At 36.5% G+C, this 14862-nt stretch overlaps 1 protein-coding gene across 2 annotated transcripts in view; it reads right to left on the bottom strand.

The window, feature by feature from the left end:
* Positions 1–362: 362 nt before the first annotated feature.
* Positions 363–14862, bottom strand: part of LMBRD1 (LMBR1 domain containing 1) — an 85388-nt gene continuing 70888 nt past the window's right edge. For both annotated transcript variants that reach the window (XM_004605884.3, XM_055136945.1), the window contains 2 exons: positions 958–1049; positions 363–829 (listed from right to left, as the gene is read on the bottom strand). In XM_004605884.3, the coding sequence (XP_004605941.2) occupies positions 713–829; positions 958–1049 (209 nt within the window). In that variant the 3' untranslated portion in view covers positions 363–712. The remainder of the gene's footprint in view (positions 830–957; positions 1050–14862) is intronic.

The following is a 14862-nucleotide window of genomic DNA, read 5'->3' on the forward strand; positions in this document are numbered from 1 at the left end:
CTGAAGTACAAAATCTGAAGCTAGTTATCTAAAACATAAATATTTTAAATAGTTAAGAGGTGGTTAGATTATCTAATGGATTAATTTCTGAACAACTTAAATCTTGGAATGCCATGGTCTGAGAGCACTAAATAGTTTGAAATCTGTTCCTTAAATCTATGTAGTTACAATAATGATTTGGTGCAGAAAAGAAGTTGCACATGGGAATATTTATCAACTATATTGTGAATACTCTTTTTAAATATTTATCAACTATATTGTGAAGACTGCTGTGAATAGTATTTTTGAATATGTATTCTGAATAATATTTACAGATAATTATATATATTGTAAATTTTGACATTACTCCAGAGACTAAAAGGCACAGATACAAGTAATTTATTTTGTTTTTTGAAAGTAACAAAGAGAATATTAATTCTGGGAGATTTTAATCAATTTAATACTATTATACATTGGAGGAAAAAATGTCTACAGACATTCCCTCATAAGCCGGTAGTTTTATATTTACACAGTATTATTACAGCAAATTTAAATGTTAATCTATGATACAATACTGTTACTTCAGAAAACATAAAAAATAGAGTTTTTTAATAGCCATGCTCCCATGTTTGATGAAAGCTAGTTGATTCGTTCTAATGTTAGTTTAATACTTTAAAAAAGCATATAGGTATTCACTCAGCTTAAAAAAAAAACACTTTGAGAAAGAAGGTTGTCAGACAGAATAGGCAGAGGGCTCATCATCACTTAGGTCTGATTCATCTTCGTTTACTCCTTCAATGACCGATTTCTTCCCTTTACAGCAGGACACAATTAATCCAATCAAGAATACCTGTGAATGTGAATGAATGGTAAGTTATTTCTCAAATCTAAATCATCTGTTAAGTGATAAAACCCAATGGTATTACTTTGATATAAACATAATAAGGGTGAAATTATCCCTTGGATGCCAATACTTACCAAAAGGAAGGCCCAATTGCCAAAATAGTACGCAGCACTAAAGAACCAGAACTTGTGAAGGAACAAGTATGTCCGGGTAACAGTGCACTGATCTATAAAAGCAAATCCAGGATTAGAATGAAACAGTTTCTCTCTTAAAATAGATCATTAATATTCTATTTAAAGGTTCTTAATTAAAACTTACAATCAAAGTCACACTACCACTGTTACAATGAAATTGAAATCTAGACCTAGGACTGGCGAAACAGCGGAAAAGGCTGGAATGCCTGCTTTCAAATGGAGGAGCCCTGGGTCGAAGTCCTGGAACCACATGCTCCTGAGCACTGTCAGAGTAGCCAAATCCTGCTAGGCACAGACCCCAAACCAAATAGAAATTTAGATCTATCTCCAGAACCCACTCTTTCATATGCCTTTTATACACAAATCACCAATATGACACTTAAAAAAACAAAAAAGGAGGGGAACACACAGAGATGCTCTGGGGGGCCTGAGGCCACGCCCAACAATGCTGGGCTGGCAGTGCCAGGAGGCCATACCCAGTGGAGCAGAGGTTGGGGCGAGGGTGTCAGGGACCAAACTTGGGGCCTTGTGCTCTAGCTCTTAAGCTTATCCCTGAACACAACTGACATTTTTTGTTTTGGGGCCACACCTGGTGATAATCAGGGGTTACTTCCAGCTCTACACTCAGGAATTCCACCTGGTAGTGTTCCAGGGATGCTGGGGATCTAACTAAGAAGGAAATAAGCCCAGAAGAAAAGAGTTCAACAAGGGGAGGGGGTGACAAACAGCTATTTGGATAATGGTGTGAGATTTATTAATTAGTTCCATAATAGTGGCAGAGAAAGCTGGAATCAACTAAAACCTACCAGAACGATCCGAGATATTTTATGTAACAACTGTGAGATTTCATTTCTAAATCTGTGGACACACTAAAAAAAAAAAAAAAAGAAGAAGAAGGAAGAAAGAAAAGAAAAAGAAAGGGAGGGGCGAGAGAAATAGTACAGTGTGTGGGGGGGGGGATGGGAGGGTGGGTGGAGGAATACCTGCCTTGCCTGAGGCTAACCTGGATTCTTATTCCTGGAACCCCCATATAGTACCCTCCAGGAGTGATCCCTAAGGACAGAGCCTGAAGTGTGCAGCCCCAGAACAAAAACAAAAACTAAACAAAAAGAAATGAAAGGGAGAAGTTATAGCAGACACACAAAATACACATAAGAAATTACTACAAAAAACTAAGCTACCAAGAAGAAAAGAACACATTCTTCGAGTCCTTCAACCTCCACTGCAATTCTATATGCAAGCAACACATTAGAAGAGAACACAAATTCTTAGGAAATATACAATGAATCTCCACCTGGGAGACTGGCCCACATCTCAACTTGGGTGGTGTAAATGTGTACTGTGAGTGCATCCCTTTCATATATGAAAGGATATGTTACTTATATTATATATAAGTATACCACAGGGATAGACAAAAACCAGTGAAAACAAACCCATACATTAAGAGCACAGATATCTGGTTATCACAGGGAGAAGAGGAGGTTCACAGAATGTGGTACAGGGATAGTTGTAATTTGTTGGTGGTTGTGGTGTAACAATAAATACTTTTAAAAAGTATTAAATTATACCTCTACAAGTCTTACAAACGTTATTTCAAAACTATTTAAAGAATAAAATTTTGGACTCAAGAAATACAATTCAACACAAACACGACGACACTATACAATATTCAGCTTAATAAAGAAGTGCCTATACTCTGGATTCTGACAGTCCTGCTGTCAAAATATCTGTTGCCTACTTTTCAGACTCACTGTCACTGTCAGGGATATTTAAATTTGTAATAATCTTTTGAAATAGGGATCATGATACTTCACAGGTTTGTTCCATGGAAATTGATAATTATTACTTTCTTTTTCATTTTTATTTATTTATTTATTTATTTATTTATTTATTGCTTTTTGGGTCACACCCAGCAGTGCACAGCGGTTACTCCTGGCTCTGCACTCAGGAATCACCCCTGTCGGTGCTCAGGGGACCATATGGGATGCTGGGAATTGAACCCAGGTCGGCCGCGTGCAAGGCAAACGCCCTACCTACTGTGCTATTTCTCCAGCCCCTCTTCTTTTTTATTTTTTAAGGTATAACTAAAGGCATGAAAAAGAACAGAATGTTTTCGAGTACCTCACGTAGTACCAAGAAAAAAAAAATAACTAATGCTTAACTTAATTATTTTAGAGTCTGTCCAACATGTCAAACAACAGCATGGAAAATAATTGCTTAAGCATTAATACTATCAATACTTCATATACATTTATTATTTTTCTGTCTTTAGAGTTAAAACAGATATAAATGCAATTGAGATGGGGGGACTGAAGGCTTGGGAAGGAGTCTTGGAGTCCTTTGGAGAGGAAGGGAGTGCACTGGTGGATGGCTATAATGTTGGAATCATGTGCACGAGAAAACAACTTTAGAGTACAAATCCACATATACGGTAAGCACCTAAGAGCTCTTTAGTGTTATCTTTGTATGTATATTTAAAGGGCAAATGGCTGTAGAAGATGTTTGGTTATGAAGCCATAAGCAAGCATTTCATATTTAGGTAATGATTCCACATCGAGGAAGTGGAGGGGGGTGTCTCTCTTTCACCATCTGCTATCTTCCAGCTGTTTACAAGAATGATAGTTATCTAGGAGATCGATAAACTTTCTTCTAGAGTTAACGGACTAAAAATTTCAAGGTATTTTCAATTTAATTTGATCTTCAAGTAAATTTAAGAGGTGACAGAATATTTCATTTAGGAATTGTGTTCTAAAGCCTCAAGTGGTCAGGAGACTTCTGACTTGTTTTTAGAAGGGTACATGAAAGTTCCAATTAAACTAAAAATTACATGCTAAAAATGAGTAACTGAAAATAGGGATTCAGCTCATTTTTCTTCTGATAACAAAGGTGGTCATATTAAAAAAAATCTAAATTAAAAGAGCCAAGAGAAATGTCTGCCAGGAATTGCAACATTGTAAGCTTGTACCTCTCAGCTACTTTATATTCCACATATGAGTGCGATCTTTCTATGTCTGTCTCTTTCTTTCTGACTTATTTCACTCAGCATGATACTTTCCATGTTGATCCACTTATATGCAAATTTCATGACTTCATGTTTTCTGACAGCTACGTAGTATTCCATTGTGTAAATATACCAGAGTTTCGTTAGCCAATCATCTGTTTTTGGGCACTCTGGTTTTTTCCATATTGTGGCTATTGTAAACAGAGCGGCAATGAACATGGAAATGCAGATGTCATCTCTACTACACCTTTTTGCCTCTCCGGAATAGTTACTAAAATACTAAAATACAGAAATCCAAAACTATGCTGCTGCTAGTGCGGCCTCCTGACCTCATATCTCTTCATTCTCAGCAATGGAAAACAAATTACCAAATGCTTTCTTTTCAGCAGATCAACTTTAGGGGGGAGAAACTCCAAATCAATAATAGTGAATTTTTTTGTTTAAATATTGAATGTAATCAAAGTAAAGTGAAAGTAAAGTGAAATTTACCAGTTACACATGCGGGGTGGGGGGCTGGGGAGGTGGGGGGAAGGGGGGAGGTATATCGTGATTCTTGGTGGTGGAATATGTGCACTGGTGAAGGGATGGGTGTTTGAGCATTGTATAACTGAGACTTTAACCTGAAAGCTTTGTAACTTTCCACATGGTGAATCAATAAAAGAATTAAAAAAAAAAAGAGCCAAAAAAGGGCATCTGGAGCATATAAATTTAATTAAGACCTTTGAATACAATTATTACTACCTTTCTCTACTTCTCACTTATCATCAAACCAGAAAAATAACAGAATGTACAGTTAAAAAATCACCATTCATTTAATGTCTTCATAAACATGCATAATAAATGATATATTTATTCTTTCCAATTAAAATGCTTTTGTCATTTTAATGTAAATTGATTATCACTATAATTGTTGGTTATAACTATGATAAAATACCACCTTTTCCTATAAAAATATTTAGAAAAACATTTAGTGTTAATTTAAACAACAATTAAGTTATCACCATGTTACACCTTCACTTAAAATCACCTTAGAAACAATTAACTCTGTATTTGTACCTAGGGCTGAAGCGATAGCACAGCGGGTAGGGCGTTTTCCTTGCACATGGCCCACCCAGGTTCGATTCTTCTGCCCCTTTTGGAGAGCCTGGCAAGCTACCAAGAGTATCTTGCCCACACAGCAGAGCCTGGCAAGCTACCCGTCGTGTATTTGATATGTCAAAAACAATAGCAAATCTTACAATGGAAACATTACTGGTGCCCACAAGAGCAAATCAATGAATAATGGGATAACAGTGATACAGTGATATTTGTACCTTATCAGATAAATCCTAATAATATATATATATAACTCATATAGAGATTACTTTGAGAAAATTCATGTGCTTTGGAAATGAAATCTAAATTATTTTATTTAGTGACAAAATAAAAGGATGGTAATTTGTTATCTTTTTCATTTAAAAAACAAGCATTTGGGAATAGGGCGATCGTAAAAAGGGTATGGCACTTGCTTTGCATGCAGTTGACCTGGGTTCAATCCCTGGCATGTCATATCGTTTCCTGAGTCTGCTAGAAGTGATTCCTGACTGCAGAGCCAAGAGTAATCCCCTAAGCATTACTAGATGGGGTTCCAAAAGAAATAAATAAAAAAGGACACTCTCCCCCACCCTAGAGGAAAAAAAACCACAAAAGACGAAAATTGTACCTATAACGGAGTAAAAGTATTAAAGTTATACAAAGTCAAGATTTGGTTCTTCAGTCTCCTATTGGAATCTGGTATGAGTCATTTAACTTTTTAAGTATTAGTTTCTTTGTTACACTGAGATAGTGTTACTTCTAGTAGAGGAGATGGGACAAACTAACTTTCTGAGCATAAAATTTAGATAAAAATTTACATGTGATAAAAAAAATAGAGCAGAAGGTTCAAGGTATAGGTATCAAAACCAGATTTGAGCAAAAATCCGTAGTCAAATGTCTGAGAAGTCTATAAACTTATCTAGAGATATTCTCTATATTATCTCAGATTAACTTTGATTGGAATAATTAGAACCTAGAAAAAGTCACCCAGAACAACTTTACATCAAGAAACAAACTGAATGTTGAGCAAAATACAAGAAAAATGATGCTCTGATCAATACTTAATTTTCTGCTTTACATAGCAACCTCACTTAACAATGGACGTAATACATCAAGGTTTTTCACCTAGACGATACCAGCCAAAGAAATTAATGATATCCTCTTTTGAGTCCATGCCTACCCAGAAAATGTGACTAAAAATTTGGATTTCCAGATTCCTCATCTCTGAAGAAAATTCACTAACCCTAAGTCTCCAGTGTTTTGAAAAAGTAATACTTCCTACAGCAAATTGATAAAGTGAACTTGAGGACATTATGTTAATTGAAATAAGTCAAAGAAGACAAATACTGTATGATTTCACCAACAGGTGGGGGCTAAAACCAACAAACACCAAGCTTATAAATATCAAGAACAAACTGCCCTTGGAGTGGGGTGGAAAATGGGTCCAGGAGGTCTAAAGGTATAAATTTCTAGCCATAATGTAGATAAGTCATGAGATCGTAATGTCTAGCATGGAAACTAAAATTAATATTATGGTACTGCATATTTAAAGGCACTAAGAAAAAGATCTTGAAAGTTTCTCATTAGGGCCAGAGAGATAGTACAGGGGACAGGGACTTGCCTCACGAGCAGCCAACCCCTGTTCAATTCCTGCAGCCCATATGCTCCCCTAAGCACCACCAGGAATAATTTCTGAGTGCAGAGCCAGGAGTAACCCCTGGTCACAGCCGGATATATCCCCAAAACAAAAACAAAACAAACATAAAAGTTTTCATCATAAAATTTTTTCATCAAAAACCTTGGTCCCCACTATGGTGACTGACATTATCTAGGTTCAATACAATTATCACTTCCTAATATACACAAATATCAAATTCTTATGTTTGACACTGAAAACTGATATAATGTTTTATCATTCTACCTCAAATAAATGAACAATAAATAGAAAAATATATTTTTATAATATATTTATAATATATTATATATTTATAATATATAATATAAATATATATAATATATTTATAATATATTTATAATATATGAGGAATCTGGAAATCCAATCTCCCTTTGGCTAACATACTATTCTTTTCTGTTATGAAGCTAGAGACCAAGGTATACCCACATTCTTAAATGAGTTTTGTGCCATCACTATCACTTTGATTCTGTTCTAGTTTGATAACAGAATCAAATCAAATTATCAATATTAATGTGCTATTTTTCAAGTGGAATATTTTAATCTTATAGTATTTAATTATGAAAAATTAAGAGTCTTGTGAAAACAAAGATTTCTGGTCTAAGATAACATACTGAGCAGTCATTTGTTTCCTGAATTTCCCTAGACCTTTGGAAACACACTGTTACAGGAAGAAGGTGAGAAGCAACCTTTTGAAAGCCCAAAGAATGGGAAGAGAGCCATCAGAAATACTTCAATAATCCGGAATATGGAAATCAACATTTTTTAAAAAAATCTCCAATAAAACAATCATTTTCCCTCTCATTTATTTTAAATATAATTTAAGGATAAAGAAAACAGTCACAAGAGCTCTCAACGATGTGGATTTCTAGTTCTTCAAATAAACAAAAAGCTACACAAGAAGAAAATGGAGAAAAGAGAATTGATCAGGTTAACTTCGAAAGGAGAAAAAGGTTGACATTAGATTTGTCACCAGTGATTAGGCAAAATTTCAAGCACAAAATATCTATTAATTTTATCAACTGTGAGGACAAAATACCTTTCAAATGCATGTAAGGACTTGAAAGATACCTTTAAATTTCACACAAACTATTTTAGAATCTAGGAATATAATAGGAATTTGGAGAGTAAATGAAAGAAAAAAATGTATTTTTTTACAAGCATGATAAGTTCAATAATTCTAATAACAGTATTTACTGGACTTAGCAGTAGAATTAAAAAGCATATTTAGAGAGCAATTCTCTTAATAAGCCACCACGCATCGCAAAGCTATAAATACAATGGTTTCTTCCAAGGGAAAAAATGAGCAAAATACTAGACAATATTAACTATAATATCATAAAGCCACTTTGACACTTTTATAAGAGAAAAAGAGAACAAGTTGGGAGGAAGTGGGGGGTAGGGAATGCCATCCAACTGAAGTATTTCAGGGAGGTAAAAAACAAATGCATATTTAATTTTTTTCAAGGAGTTTATATTCATATAAAAGTAGAACAGAGGTAATAAGATATATGTTACTATCAGCATAGGCTTATGTTTCAGAAATTCACAGGATTAAATGAGACTGCACACAAATACAAACATTTAGAGAAAAAAAGGTCAGGGGTCAGGGACAGCATAGTGGCTAAGGAAATGCAGAGGGTACAGCTGACCTTGGTTCAAGCCACTGCACCACATGATGGTCAAGTATTACAGGTACAGCCCCGGTAGTACTGATCTGGCTTGGGGAATCCCCAGCACCACAGGCAGTGGTCACCATCGCATCCTTTGGCCCTTTCTCCAAGCACTGCTTGAGAGTCTGTCCATCGTGCCTCTCTGTGCGCCCCCCCCCCCGCCCTATCCTCCACCAAAAGAAAAATAAAACAGGTTTGAAATAAACCTTGTCAGATGGTCTGCATTCTGAATGAAGAAAATGGATGGATGAAATAGAAACCAAGAGGCTTACATTTACATCTTCAGCTAGTTTTCTTCCTTGACTATGAATTAATGGCCTAACTCACATACCATATTACAACTATACTAAGCTTTCAGCCATAAGGGAAACCTAATAATAAAGTGTATAATAACTAACTGTGGGACTGAGAAATTAAATTATCCTCAATTTAAGAAGAACCAGAACAAAACAAAGTAAAATAGGAACAAAGAATATAATCCAGATAAGTCAAAAATTGATTTCAAAGTATTCTAGATATTATAAAAAGTATAATACCAAACACTAACTATTAGCAATTTAAACTCTGAAAAACTGAGTCATCCCTGACTTCATTCCCTTTCACATGTTAACTTCAGCAAATCCTACTGTCAATGTCACTACAATGTATTAAGTTCTGACTGCTTCTTGCCACAATCGCCACCACCATGAACTCTTGCTGGATTATTGCAGAGTCCTCCTAATTGTCAGCCCGAGTTTGCCTCTGGTTCATCATGGTCTATTTTAGGAACAGGCAAACTGTGATTCAAAGGGCAAATTTAGCCTGCTGCTTTTTAAAAAAAAATATTGGAACATGACTTTACTATCACTTGTCAACAGCAGCTTTTGTGCTGCCAATGAAAGGACTGAACTGTGTTAAAATACTGTACAGGCAGCCGGATTGATGGTACTGTGAGTAGGGTGTCTGCCTTATAGAAGCTGACTTAGGTTCAACTCCTAGCATCCATATGGTCTCCCCGATTCCCACCAGAGTAATCCCCGGCTGCAGAACCAGGAGTAAGTCCTAAGTACCATCGGGTGTGGCCCCAAACCAAAAACAACACCAATTTTTATAACAGTTTTTGATAACAGTATTTATATTTTATAGCAAATATATACTATTTTATCTTTTATAGTTTGGGACTAGGGGCTACAACTGGTGGTACTTGGGGGACTGTGCAGACAGGCATCAAACTTGGGGTTCCTGTATGAAAAGTATATGGTCCAGTCCAGTGAGCTATATGCCTGTTCTACTACCTGATCTCTTACAAAATCTTTCATGCCCTATACTCTACATGCAACAATGTAATCAGAATGATCACACAAAAATATAAACCAAACCATGTCATTCTTCTGCTTACATTTCCCCTTTCTTTTCCACATGAACGTAAAAGCCAAAGTCTTTAAATTTGATGCTTGTTGACCCTTTTTTTCTCATCAGCTGTCTCAACTTGCTTTTATTTTGAATTAGAATGTTCTTCCCCAAATGTGTTTGTCCTTCACTTCTTTGAGGTTTCTTTTCTTTTTCAGTTTAAGTGTCACATTCTCGAATAGAATTTTTATTCTACTCATTTTAAAATTTCAAACAATGTCCTTGGGCACCACTTCCCTTTCTTTGGCATCTTATGTTTCACTATAATACTTATCAGGGCACATAATTATTTGTTTCTTTCGACTATGTAAGCTTCAGAGATTCAGACATATTTCACTGCTTTATTAACTGTGTATCAATATTACCTAGAATAGTGCCAGAAAAAATAAGTAAATATTAAACACAAAAATAGTAAGTAAAAGTAAATGACCATATTTATTTTTGGTCTAGTGTTCTGGAATACTAGAAATTAAGATATATGCATGCGGCAGAATCTCCCAACCCCACTCCAGGCAGTCTTCACCAGGACAACTAAGAGGGGGGCGGCTGGAGTTTCCCTCCCTGCCCCAAGGAGAGCCCTGGCACCTGAAAACCTCCAGAACCCAGCCACAGCCGCAGCCATGCTCAAGGCCACACGCTCAGACAAGCCTCACCCATGAAGGAACTGACAGAGGAACCCAGGTATGTGGGACCTATGGCTGACATCTCCAAGCCTGCTTTGATTAGGACTGGGCCTCCTCTACCCAGGTCCCCAGTTTTCCAGTAGCTTGGCAGTCATACCCACAAACCACAAACCGCCCCCCCCCACACACACACACCATATAATCTCATCAACGGCCAAGATCCACAGACCATAAAATAAAGCACCCGGAAGAGAGTGATACAGCATTTCCTGGAGCGAGCTGCGAAACCTCTTATACTCTAGCCCACGGATGTACCTAAAGTAGCACACATGTGTTTGGTTGTAACATACTTACTTGTATTCTTGTAAATGGCCCCATAATGATATACAGTAACCTCCACACACTTTTCTCTTATTGTGGTGGGAAGATGCTTGTTGGTTGGATAGGTGTTTGAATATTATCTGTAATGAAGTACTGTGAACTACTTTATGAAAATAAAATGTATAAAAATTGTAAAAAAATATATGCATACATATAGCTATCTATCCACGAGTAGATACATATAGATAGATAGATAGATCTACACACAGTTATCTAAAAATTTCAAAACATACCTGCTACTGGATATTACTGAAAGATGTATTGCTAAATGGATGTGAACTGTGGTATAGATATTTAAGTTGAGCTCCTCAAACAGAGTAACTTTCTGAGTAATGCTATCAAATGATTACAGTTCTAAAGAGTTATCTTGAGACTAATCTTATTGTTAACTTTCACAGCTCTACATCCAATCTGCAATACAAAAGAGAATAGATTCTGGGGCTGGAGTGGTAGTACAGCGGGTAGGGCGTTTGCCTTGCACGCAGCCAACTCAGGTTTGATTCCCAGCATCCCATATAGTCCCCCAAGCACCACCAGGAGTAATTCTTGAGTGCAAAGCCAGGAGTGACCCCTGTGCATCACTGGGTATGATCCAAAAAGCAAAATAAAAAAAAAGAGAATAGATTCTATAAACTTAGTCAAAGAATGACTCATTTTACATGATTGAATATATCTATAAAGTTTGTTTGATGCTAAAAATTTATGTCAGCACTTCAAAATTGAAAATAGACAAAGATTAACTCACTTTCATAATAAGTTATTCCAGATAACAATGTAATCACAAACTTAGTTTTGGTTTTGAACCATAGTTGGTGATGCTTGGGAGTTGTTCTCAGTGGTGCTTGATGAACAATATAGTACCAGAGACCAATTCAGACCTGCCTCCCTTCACCACCCACTGCCTTTGGTATATTTTTAATATACCAAGTGGAATAACTAAATCATATGCTTTAAAATATTAAAGTGAAGAGATATTTGTACTCCTATTTTCACTGCAGTACAATAGTCAAGCTCTGGAAACAACTACCCAGGAACTGATAAAGAGATAAAGAAATTTGGTACACACGTACGTACACACACATACGTACGTACGTACGTACACACACACACAACTGAATAATATTCAACTATAAGTAAAGGTAAAATCCTGCAGTTCACTGAAATCTGCGTAGAACTGGAAGGTAAGCTGGGCAAAGTGAGTCAAAGGGAGAACAAGTACTCACAAGTGGAATATAAGTAAACACTAAGGAATAAGGAATGGTCAATGATAACAGACTCTTGACTGTCTGCTAATAAAACCAAGTTTTCAAAGTAGAAAATGGGGAAAAACAGGATACAATGCTCAGGGCTTAATCCTAGCTCTGTGCTCCAGGATCATTCCTGGCAAGCTCAGGGTACCATGTAGGGGTGCTAGGAATCAAACCTTCCACATGTAAGGCAAGTACCCTACTAGCTGTATTATCACTCTGGCACCAGTCTTATGATTTTTAAAACATTAACAGCCCACATTCCAAGGCTGTCATTTGGAATCATAGTACATCCCAGTACATTCTTTTTAGTATTTATATTCTCTAGTACAGATTCCAAAACAGAATGATGAGTTGTCTTTTTTAATCATGTCTCTTGAAAGGGCTGGAGTGATAGTGCAGTGGGTAGGGCGTTCGCCTTGCACACAGCCGACCCGGGTTAGATTCCTCTGCCCCTCTTGGAGAGCTCAGCAAGCTACCGAGAGTATCTCGCCCGCACAGCAGAGCCTGGCAAGCTACCCGTGGAGTATTCGATATGCCAAAGTCTCACGAGACAACAAGTCTCATGATGGAGACGTTACTGGTGCCCACTTAAGCAAATCGATGAGCAATGGGATAACAGTCTCTTTAAAATCTTTAAACTGTTAACAGTTCTATAGCCTCTTTGCCTTCAGAGGCTTATTGACATTTAGAAGCAAACAAGCTATTTTCTTTTTACCAAATTTGTTGTCAGTTTGGGTTTGTTTGGTATTTCTTAATGATATAATTCACTTTGAAAGGTGTCGGACCCTAAGGCATGATACACTGTCCCTCGGTGTTGCCATTTTTGTTCACCTAGTACAGATAAACAGCTGCCGTAGCTACTACATTTCCTCTTAGAACTAATAATCTATAAAGATGCAGTGCCTATCTGTAGTGACCTAAATTGAGTTTATTTCAATTACCTTAAATTCTTTTCTCAATATTTCACTTTTTTTATTTACAACGGAACAAGGCTTTCATTCTTTTTAAAAATTATCTCATAGTTTGTTGTTCCCTGCCAACATTTTGTTCTGGTCTTTTATTCCTTTGTTCATAATTAACTGTTCCACAATGTGTGTTGATAATGCCAGTACCAGGTATTTTTAAGTCCTTTTCTCTCTTCTTTCTTCCAGGTCTCTGTTATAGTGCTATTTGTGTGCTTGAATACTTGACTCTAATGTCTTCTTTTGTGTTTATTTGTGGAGATTTCTAGAAGCTTAAGGATAAGCTACATGCCACAAATGAGGACTTACACTTATTTGTGCTTTGTACATACAGAACTGCCCATCTGAAATTAGAATGGAACCAAGTCACGATGATGGTGTGTATTTTCACCACTAACCCATGGCTATTTCTGACAAATGCAATTCTTGCCTTCATGGTTTTCTTGACACTAAGGCCAATTTAATTTTTAATTTTCTGGAAATAAGAATTTTGTATACGGTTTACCTTCACATGATGCTTGGAAGTAAACGTTCTCAGTATATAGTAGCTTTTACGCTCTACTTAACACTTCCTTGGAAGTGGGCCTCCTCCTTTCTTTAGACCAATGTAGCATCAGAATTCACTCTAAGGGCTCATTAAAATACAGGCAACTGAGTATATCATTAGAATTTCTGATTTAGTAGGCTTATGATAAATATGTGTATATGTATATACAAACATATATATATACATATATATATGCATACACACATACACATACACATACACACGTAACTGACAAAACAGCAATGCTTATAAAATTAAGTACTAATTAAAATATAGAAAGAGAAATATGCTTTTTCTATAGAGGCTGATAAAATTAAAAATTTGAGCGAGAGAGTACTGAGTTAAGTTGCTGCCTGCATGCGGCTGACCCCTGGGTCAATCGTCAGCAGCATGTGGTGCTCTGAGGTGCACTGTGGGGTGCAGCCGTGGAGGCTCCTGAGAATTGCCAGGTGTTAATTCTGGAAGCTCCTGAGTACTGCCTGGTGCTGAGGTGGCCTGGATAATCGCCACAGAGCAGAGGACAGTTGCACTGGATTCTCAGGCCCTACCCATTGCACAGCCAGCCAATGGGCTGAGAACTGCTAGGAGCAGAGGCCAGGGAGAGGCCTAAGCATTGCCTGGAAGTCACACCTCTACCCTGCCCCCATTTGCTCCACTGACTCATTTTGAACATAATAATGTATGTATTACCTGTTAACATAAGTTAACTAATGTTAGTATTATAAGAGAACCTTATGAACCAAGCATGATTTGTGTTCTTCCTAAGATTATTGCTGAATCATTCTATTCCCTAGGAGAGAATTTTAAGCACCAAGTACAACTATTTCAAATAAAAGATTCACTTTTGAATCTTAAACATTATAATACTCAAAACCACAGTTTCTACAAAATTTTCTAAATATTTAATGAATGCCAGAGCAGGCTATACATGAACAAAATATTATGTGAGAAAAGAAATCTCCAAAATGTGTTATCAAAGAACAGTGCACTGTTAGAAACTGTTGTTTCAACATCTTTCCAGTGTTTAGTTTTCTTCAGAAACAATTTTAAGTACAGCAGTGTATAGTATACTTCTCAATCTAAAAATCATTCTCAAAATACTGTTACCTACAAAATATATATAATAAAGGTGCCGCAGAGTGCCTCATTCATACTTCAAAATATCCTACGAGGCACTCTGTGGCACCTTTATTATATATCCGTTTCCTCTAATCAAATGTTCCTACCAAAATGTCACAAATAGCAGTGTTGA

Source organism: Sorex araneus, chromosome 4 (genome assembly GCF_027595985.1).
Source record: "Sorex araneus isolate mSorAra2 chromosome 4, mSorAra2.pri, whole genome shotgun sequence".
In the NCBI taxonomy this organism is placed as follows: Eukaryota; Metazoa; Chordata; class Mammalia; order Eulipotyphla; family Soricidae; genus Sorex; species Sorex araneus.